The 9,366-nt window shown below is 36.9% G+C and overlaps 2 protein-coding genes across 2 annotated transcripts; both read right to left on the bottom strand.

Annotated features, from left to right (window-relative positions):
- Positions 1 to 2,068: 2,068 nt before the first annotated feature.
- On the bottom strand, positions 2,069 to 3,918 carry LOC117344203. The gene is made up of 3 exons (XM_033906866.1): positions 3,695 to 3,918; positions 3,088 to 3,243; positions 2,069 to 2,248 (listed from the first exon to the last, which is right to left on the bottom strand). Exons 1-3 carry the CDS (start codon positions 3,858 to 3,860, stop codon positions 2,208 to 2,210), a joined length of 363 nt encoding a protein of 120 aa, XP_033762757.1. The 5' UTR covers positions 3,861 to 3,918; the 3' UTR covers positions 2,069 to 2,207.
- A 406-nt stretch (positions 3,919 to 4,324) lies between these two features.
- Positions 4,325 to 7,305, bottom strand: LOC117343357. Its single transcript, XM_033905699.1, has 8 exons — positions 7,291 to 7,305; positions 6,691 to 6,857; positions 6,245 to 6,359; positions 5,624 to 5,790; positions 5,292 to 5,413; positions 4,842 to 5,054; positions 4,527 to 4,618; positions 4,325 to 4,342 (listed from the first exon to the last, which is right to left on the bottom strand). The coding sequence occupies exons 1-8, from the start codon at positions 7,303 to 7,305 to the stop codon at positions 4,325 to 4,327; spliced, it is 909 nt and encodes a 302-aa protein (XP_033761590.1).
- Positions 7,306 to 9,366: the final 2,061 nt, after the last annotated feature.

Here is a 9,366-nt window from a genome sequence, read left to right as displayed (position 1 = left end):
AGAGTTATTAAAAATGGTAGTTGCTACTCCAATCTAATTAAAATCTAGATGGTCATTCTCACTACGTTACATGAACATCTAACAACATCCCATAAGGGGTCACGTCAGGGTGACCGTTTGGATTAGCCAATCAAATGACTACTTCCAGAATCTTAGAAGTGAATTTTATATGTCCGAATTAGCATGACTAGAGTGCATAGCTGGTATAATCGGTCACATAGCTATATACTGTCCCTAAATGGTTTGCTTCAGATGCATGCTGTGACGAATTGTTTTGCTTCGATGACATCGACAAATTGCCAATTCGCCCTGAAAGTGAAATACACACATTTCAAAGGTCACCCTGACGTGTGAGAATGACCATCTGGATTTCAATTAGATTGTTGCTACTCCTGCTTAGCGCTCAGCATATTTGGAGTGGGACGACTGGTTGGACCGTTGTCAGTATAATGTGACCGGGTGGGGTGTCCTGCTGGGTGTCTTCGGCAGTATGCTTCAGTGACGTAGCACTATAAATCGGCAAAAGTTCCGGCCGATCACAAGGAGACTTAACACGTAAATACCGCAGCTCCCCAAAACACACATACGCACTCACCACACGCATGCATATCGCAAACACGGGAGGCCGTCCTTAAATGACCATAGCTGTTAATAGGACGTTAAACAAATAAAACCAAACCAAACCAAGTGGTGAAATATTCAATTGAAAATTGAAATTAGCAAAGTAAAAGGGAAGTCATTTATGTACTAACAAGAGGCCCATGGGCCTTAACGGTCACCTGATTTTTGAAATATTTCAGTAAATTTGATTAACACTTTTTGGCCTGACCCATCAGTTTAAGGGAACAGCCAGGGCCAACATTTGCATACCATTAAAGCTGACAGTGCAAGTTAAAAAGCATCCAATTGAGATTTAAAAAAAATAATACAAGTACAGATTTCCAAAAATCGTTTCCGAGACATTCCCCAGTTATGGTAGTGTCGTATCTAAGGACGGGCAGACATTTTTCTTTTTTGTTATGCGTGGATACAACCAGGCTGCCGCTGCTATAAAAGGAAGGTGCTTCGTCACACTTGCATTCACTCTAACCTCAGGTGTTCACGGTGACACACCAGTATCGCCTTCTATGCTACGTACACCACGTGACCTACAACTGTATTCGCGAACGACACCAAAAAGAAGAAGCACTTACCTGTAACCTGAGCAGGAAGATGGTCAGTGTCTCTCAATATTCTTTCAAATCTTGTTCAAAATAAAGTGTCCAAATAAATGCTGAAAAATGCATAACGAATTGATCCCAAATACTCCATCCATTTTCTCACGTGTTTTTCGTGGGTGCATCCATTTTGATAAACTGCGAGCAGTCCGAGGAGTTCCGATTTGTACTCGCGTCAACACTAACACTCGGAACTCCTCGGATGTATTCCAATTGTCTTCACTAGGATTTGGACCCGAATTCTAACATTTCAAATATATTGGAAGATTTTAGATTTTTAACCAAAATAGTAATAACTAAATATTTTAAAACTGAAATAGGGTTAAAATAGGATTTTGTTTGATTTTGATCAAATATCTAATAAAAACTCAATTTGCAAAACGTTTCAGAAATTTCAATTATTAAAAGTTACATGTACACAGACTTTTACTGTACCTGTTTATAATTTTTGTGCAGGCAACAAATTCTACAGTTGAGCCATGCTGCAAATGCAGAAACCAAGGCAAATGCAAAAGCTGTGTCTGTGCCAGAACTGGGTGCAGTTCTAACTGCCTAAATCCTAACTGCCAATATAAGCATGTGGTAGGTATTCTAACAAAATGCACTATCAGCAGTGCTAGCGGTTATTCTTGGAAAATAATCATATACACTGTTTTCAACATTCAAATTAAATTATTATTTTGGCGCTGCAGTTTGTAAATGAAAAGCAAGTCAATTGATGGAAGTTAAAATGTATGTAATCATGTTTGATCATGTATAGTCAATTTCTGAAAACTGTTACTTCAATATATCCAGTTTCAAACTAGAAATGTATGTATGCAGTTGCTGGAAACAAAACAAAAACACAGAAATGTTTTAAACAATTTTATATACATATAGTTATGTATACTTATAGACAGTATCAAGAACGAGGATTCAAAACCATCCATATGCTGCCACTAGCTCCCGCAATCGGAGCCCGAATCTGCCACAGCCATCATCTGTTGAACATCAACCATCACCAAATGCAGCATTGGACACCAGACTAGCTCCTGTTATACAAGAAGAAGATGCCATGAGACATTTTTTAAGAGTGAGCACAAACATATTCATCAAATAATTTCACTACTTTACCAATGTGCTGAATGTTTTACTTGAAATAAACTAGTAATGTCTGTAAGACATAAATGTCCTCACCTCCACATGTAGTTCATTTGTTTACATGCAGTACATCAAAGAACATTTCCTTTCATTTTCTATATGTTTTAAAAACAACAATATTTTTCATTCTTCTAGAATTCATTCCAAACCATGAACCCTGACCAAATGAGGCAGACATTAAATACCATGGCTGAAACTATCCCCAGAGATGTGTGGCAGGTCCTGTCAAGAGGCATACATGGGACAGTGGGACCCAATGTACCATGGTGCATTTGTGGTAATTGTCAAGACATGGGACAGAGGCGGCAAAACATTTGTTGTGGGCAGACAACATGCATTACATCGCACAGAACCTTTTTTAACATTTGTGCTCGGGTAGATGTTTTGGAGGTGGCTAATATTTTGAACTGGGCTTTTCAGTTCAATGATGAGCCCTCTTTTTCAAACAGCACTTTCCGCAGCCAAGCATACCGCAACTTTGTTTTGTGGCAGTGGGGAAGACTCGGGGCTGGCAACAGGAGGGTTATTCCCTCCTGTGCTGTACTTTCCATCAGACGAGGTTTTCCAAACCCTGATGGACAGTACACTGGTTACCAGTCTTCTGAAGAGTTGTAGCTTGTTTGCGGAAAATGCTGTTTGAAAATGACAATTGTAATCCAATTTTATGCTAGCTAGCGATTCCATAGTAATACCTAGGTATATATGTATAAATCATGGAATAAATAATTACCTTCACATCTTTGTTGTCTTGTGTGAAATATTTCCTGTGATCCTGGATTGGCAGCGTTTGATAAGTTGGGGGCCAACACATCTAACTCTTGGGCAGTTTTTGAGAGTGATGCATTGGTGACTCCATATGTTGCCCTCATGCACTCCACCAGCAGATCTAAAATCAGTTTTTACTTGTATAGTACTTTGGAAGAAGTTTAATAGCTTATGGAATATAATAAAACTATGCAATATCAACAAGAGATCCCAAAGGGATCATGGTGCCCATCATTGTATGATCTATATTAGTCCAATGAAAGACTGATCTTTTCTCTGCTTTTCTCTTCTTTCAACCTACTTTAATATTAGGAAATTATGTAAAATTATTAAGTGTGATTGAAATTATATCAGTAACAAACTTCAATTGTCAAAATTCAAGATGGCGGCCTATTGGCCATCTTGTTTTCCGATCAGTCCCAAAATGTAATGATGGTGGGCTGAAAATTTAATTCTAAACAAAAAACAAAACATATACTAGTGATCCAGCACTTATTCTGGCAACATACTGTAAATATATTTAAGAAAACAGTTCTAATTACCATAAAGTAAAGTTTTCTTTTGGTAAATACCTTCGATGTAAAGAAATTCTTTAGGCGTTAGTCGTTGAAAAGCAACCCACTGCTTTGTGCGCCTGGAAACTTGCCCTTGGATAGATGGTTGTCCATCCTGGCGGTTGGCAGGTGCACGGCTCTGGTGTTCATTGTGATCAAGAACAGCCAACTGGTTTCTACACATGTAGCTATCGTAGGAGAATTTCAACCGCTTAGGGCAATACCTGAGAAGTGTATGTGAATTGAAATTCTCCACTCTCCCTGTGTGCCTATTAGTTGCATAGTACTTCAAGCTGCCGAGCCATATTCGGTTGGTTACAAATGATCTGTGAGATAAAAATGCTTACATCTGAGAAATATATCAAATCATTACAATGTATGCAAAAAACGAAAACAATATTCATTTCTAATATAAAAAAAATACTAAATGTGAATTACTTTTTTGTTTGAAACCGATAAGGTTTATATACTTATGTATAAAATACTTTTATGTCTTTCCCTGTTTACTAACAACTTTCAAGTCTCACGATATTCAATGAAATAGTATAAATTATATTGAATTAATATTTTTCATATAACAGGGATGAGGTGACTGATGTTCCCAAATTTATACTTACTTAACAATTTTATAGGCATTCGAGTCAATTGTCAACCATTTCTTGCCCTCTGGAACAGAAAGAGGACCATGTGGGCATTCATACATTATTGACCTATGCACATTGGTAATATGTCTCAGTATGAATAACCACATAGTTCTCAGTCTTTCTTTATTCCCCCTACAGTTCGCAGAGCACCACCAGAAATGGTTGACAATTGACTTAATCCATGGAAGAACATCTCGTCCGCTCACTTTCCTGCCAGCCTCTCCCAATACCTGTAATATTTTCTTAGCTTTATGCCAAACATCGAGGCTATGGCTGATGTTCCCATATTTGGATTGTTCTGTAAAAAAAACCCACCATAACACATTTTGATATATGCATAGGATTTTTGAAGGGATTTCAATTTATTCATATTTATATTTGCCACTGAATTAACCAAGGACAATAACTCTTACAACAGCAACAAACCAGAACACAATAGCAAGGGCAATAACTCTTACAACATCAAACATGCTTGTTTTTGTAAACAAAATCGTGTATTATTGTGTGCATGCATGACTTACCAAATAAAGATATAATCGCTCTACTAGCATCGGTCACCACCTCTACCACATTCAAACCATTCGTCTGGAGATAGGCCATTCCTCTGGAAATGATGAAAGATTCCAGTTTGTTGGAATTTCTGCCAACTTCCCTTGAATCCCCTATTTCCATATGGATTATATCCCCGCTTATGTACTCCATGAATATGGCAGTTGCTTTATTGGCAGAAAAACCTGAAAATACAAAGATGAAAACAATCTGTTCAAAAGTACAATGATTATGAAAATTCAGTTTTCATCCCAAAATAATGAGAAACAAATTCTCCAAAAAATAGTTACAGTGTAACTGTTCAATTTGATAGTATCAGTAACCTTGCGCTCCGTAAATCCAAGTTAAAATGTTAAAAATTATAAGAAAACAACAAATACACACAACATCAAAAAATCATTATATTTACAGAGTAAACATACCTGGCGTATCATATCTGACGTCAATAGCAACACATACGCTCCTGTCCCTATACTTGTCAAGCATTCCTCTCATTTTTGTACGATAACAGTTTGAAATACAGTTTCTGTATATTCTCTGGTATCTGAAAATAAAGGAAGTATTAGTAAAGCATTGGAAAAATATCATAATCATGCTGTTCTTATCAAGATGATATCAAAAAGGTAGGAGATTATAAGTATGCTTTATTTTACTGTAGAGCATTCATTTGTCCTTGATGAGTTACTAAAATTATTGAAAATGTAATGACATGGTTGAAATACATTAGATGGTCTTCTTTGGTATAGATTATTACCGAAAAAAGTTTGATGCTGAGCCAATTGCAATATTTGCAAATTGAAATGCCTGAGCAAATGGGAACCATGTCAGCCCTGAAAGTAGTACAGCCATCTGTAACATGATCTGGATTGCACTCTTGCCGCCATAAAATTCTGTAGAGACCCATCTGTGTGGATGTCCAACCTAATGAAAATACAAAATTATGAAGTTTGAAGTTCATTGCAGAATGTAAAATTAATAAGATCGCAAATGATTAAATTTGTGTACACATGGGCTAGCTAATTAATACATGTATTTGTCAAAAGGGAATTTGTTATACATGTATTCATGTTTCCCAACCTTGTGTATCATTGTAGATAAAAATGTACCTGGCAACGGAGCCTTGTGTTCAAAATTTACTTTAGATAACAGACAAGTATTGTGATTCATTTATATCACTATTGTGTATTGAGCATTGAAATATGCAGATATGTATATACATTTAGGTGTGTGAAGTGTTATAAGAATATAATGAAATCATACATGTTCAGTTTCACATGCATGCATTATCATAATTTTTATTTTTGCCATTTGTTTTCCTCACCATGCAAGAATACTCGTAGTGAACAGCTGCAGCAACATTTCTCCCCTTTCTTACAGAACCAGGATTAATGGATTCACCACAATGACATCGTTGGTTTTGTATCAGTTGTAGCAGCTTACTCTCACTGACGATGAACTTTTTATCTCTTGACAGATTATGTTCCTCTGACCTGTTAATTATTAGAAGACTATTATACAGTAATACTGAAGAATAAACGGTAAATAATCAAATAACACCTTTCAGGATGAGCGCCTGCCCAGGAGTGTAGAAAAGTATATACATAATGTATATGCTGATGATTTGCAGTTAGCACATTACGTATACACGTACATTATATTAGTGTACATGTACAACTACGTACATGCTGACTATAGAACATAAAGAATAGTTTACCTGCATATCACTGACAAGTGTTTCAATGTAGATTCATTACATCAATCGATCATATCCATAACGTAAAAGTCTTGTTAAATGAATAACCAACTTTTACACACACATACCTGTCAAATGTTGGGATAGGGTCGTCGTCGTCGATTTCCTCCTCCTCCTCCTCACCATGTTCGGAATCGGTGTCGTCTTCCATGACCATGTCAATACCGAAGATATCCTCAACCATTTCCTGATCATCCCCTGCCTCGTCATCCTGGATGCTATCGTCGATCAAATCCTGTTGGTTTAAAATAACAAAATAAAATATTATTTGCAATATATATCTACGCGTGTGTGCAATGAAACACAAATAAATGTGTTACATTGCACATTGAAATCGAATAAAAACAAAATGACTGTGTCAGTTGAGCGCTTGTAAAATGTAGTATCACACGCGAGTATCGTTATGACACGTGCACAAATGATACGAACACACGGAAAATATTTCGATGGAAACTATGGATGTAATTACTGTAACAGTTGTAAAGTTATTCTTGCTGCATATCCCACTGGAAAGACTCAGGTAGGAGTTTACTCATATTTACTATGTTTATAATTTTATCAGGTGCATGTTTTTGTTGAGGCCCAAATATTTTGTATTGTCAATATTTTCTTTTCTTTCTTTTATTGTAAAATAAAATATATATGTATATATATATGTATATAATTACCTCTTCAAATTCCATATCCAAGTTCTGCAGTTGCGTACAATGAAAACAAAAACCCGTTGGCGTGTGTATTGAGAACGTATAATATATTATTGAGAGCTGTGTCGCTTTGCGCATGTATCGAGAGACTGATACTTGTCTCAATGAATGCACGCGCTTTTATAGCGGTTCGTATCCACGCATAACAAAAAAGAAAAATGTCTGCCCGTCCTTAGATACGACACTACCATAACTGGGGAATGTCTCGGAAACGATTTTTGGAAATCTGTACTTGTATTATTTTTTTTAAATCTCAATTGGATGCTTTTTAACTTGCACTGTCAGCTTTAAGCAGTCATCCCATGCTGATAATGTTAACAAATTTAGAATGAATTTCAAAACAAATGATAGTCAAAAATGTGATTTCCCTTCATGTCAACTACAGTAAAGTTTATCCCCTCCGATGGGGCAAACATGAGACACCAGTACTAAGAAATTCACAATTATGGTAAAGCACCTTAAGACCCTTCCATCTGTGAAGAGTATTTAACTCTACCTTATTTGGGTTGTAAGAAGAAGTTCTTTAAAATTCAGTTAATTTGCCCCTTTTTGCCGCCCCCCCCCCCCCCCAATCAGCCCCTGGGGGTCAGTCAGGGCAAACATGTACATACCATCCAACTGTCATCCCAAGCTGATAATTTGAACCAAGTTAGAATGAATTCCAACACAAATCCAACAAATAATAGTCAAAAATGTGATTTCCCTATATAAACTACAGTAAAGTTTACCCACTCCCCAGGGGCAAAGATGAGACCCCAGGGTCATGAAATTCACAATTTTGGTAAAGCACCTTAAGACCTTTTCATCTATGAAGAGTGTTTGATTCCACCTTACCTGAGAGTAGATAAGAAGATTTTTTGAAGTTTTAGTCAATTTGACTCTTTTTGGCCCCGCCCCTCAGGCCCCTGGGGGATGGGGACCATATAATTCACAATTTTGGTTGACCTTTAGCCATAGAAGCTCCCTGCCAAATTTCATTGAATTTGGTTCAGTGGTTTTGTAGAAGAAGTTGAAAATGTAAATTGTTTACGGACGGACGACGCACGACGGACGACGACGGACAAAAGGCGATAAGAATAGTTCACTTGAGACTATCATTTGGGCCAATATGGTCAGATTGTGGTCTCGAGAAGGAAATAGTTCTATACGATTCCTCGAAAACACCATCAGATCATAGTGCGCTCAAAGGAAGGGCATACTGCATGATTAAAGGAGGGCATCAGCTGTCCACGTTAAGTACAATATTATCTATTATGACCTGATAATGGATGAACACGTATCAGATATCAATATTGAGTTGCTCGGCTAATAGCTGCTAATCGGATGGCGGCCTTGGATTACGACCGACTTCCTGAACAGCGATAATATATAACCCTGACAAGAGATATCAATTTTAATTCTGATTTGTCATTCCAGGCACTAACCTGTAGATAGAGCGAGGTTGAGGACAGCGATATTGTTATTCTAAACATGTTCAGTATTCTCGCTTTATATCTATATATAAAATTCACATTAAATATAAGATTCATCAAGTGTTAAACGTACACAAAATAATACATTGTATTGATAAATGTCGTAACATCCTAGTTCTCAATTTGAGAATGTGACTTGACCTATATTTGTTTGGCGTCTGTCGTCGATGAAGTAGAAGACGCATGCTCTTTGGAGCACCTGGTCTTATTGTCCTTGTACGTTTTCAAGTGTCTCCGAGGTGCTAATCTATTTTATTGGACATATTTTGGTATCTTATTTCATTATTATGGCAATATTCTTTCTAAAGGAGGAAGTTAATGTCGTGTCGTGTGTATATACATGTACATCTGAACTGAATGTATGACTGGAATGGTAAAAGAAAGATATGAAGGTTATTGGTATTTCAATTGCCACTCCGCTTACTGCAATAACAAGGTTTGGTGCGGTTTAGTATTTTTATGTCGACTTAATTGTGCTATATTGAATGGTTTGGTTTGGTATATTTTGTTTAACGTCCTATTAACAGCTAAGGTCATTTAAGGACCGCCTCCCGTGCGTGCGACATCC

The sequence above is a fragment of the Pecten maximus genome, chromosome 15 (genome assembly GCF_902652985.1).
Source record: "Pecten maximus chromosome 15, xPecMax1.1, whole genome shotgun sequence".
In the NCBI taxonomy this organism is placed as follows: Eukaryota; Metazoa; Mollusca; class Bivalvia; order Pectinida; family Pectinidae; genus Pecten; species Pecten maximus.
This window is presented reverse-complemented; position numbering and strand designations above follow the sequence as displayed.

What these genes read in the sequence shown, in the direction of transcription:
- LOC117344203 (XM_033906866.1), bottom strand. Translation starts at nt 3,860, where the DNA reads ATGTGTAGAAACCAGTTGGCTGTTCTTGATCACAATGAACACCAGAGC. An exon ending in AGAATTTCTTTACATCGAAG is followed by an intron (nt 3,244 to 3,694) that starts GTATTTACCAAA and finishes AACTGATTTTAG; the next exon opens with ATCTGCTGGTGGAGTGCATG. An exon ending in AAGACAACAAAGATGTGAAG is followed by an intron (nt 2,249 to 3,087) that starts GTAATTATTTAT and finishes CTTGTATAACAG; the next exon opens with GAGCTAGTCTGGTGTCCAAT.
- LOC117343357 (XM_033905699.1), bottom strand. An exon ending in AATCCATTAATCCTGGTTCT is followed by an intron (nt 5,791 to 6,244) that starts GTAAGAAAGGGG and finishes TATTTTCATTAG; the next exon opens with GTTGGACATCCACACAGATG. An exon ending in TCAGCATCAAACTTTTTTCG is followed by an intron (nt 5,414 to 5,623) that starts GTAATAATCTAT and finishes CTTTATTTTCAG; the next exon opens with ATACCAGAGAATATACAGAA.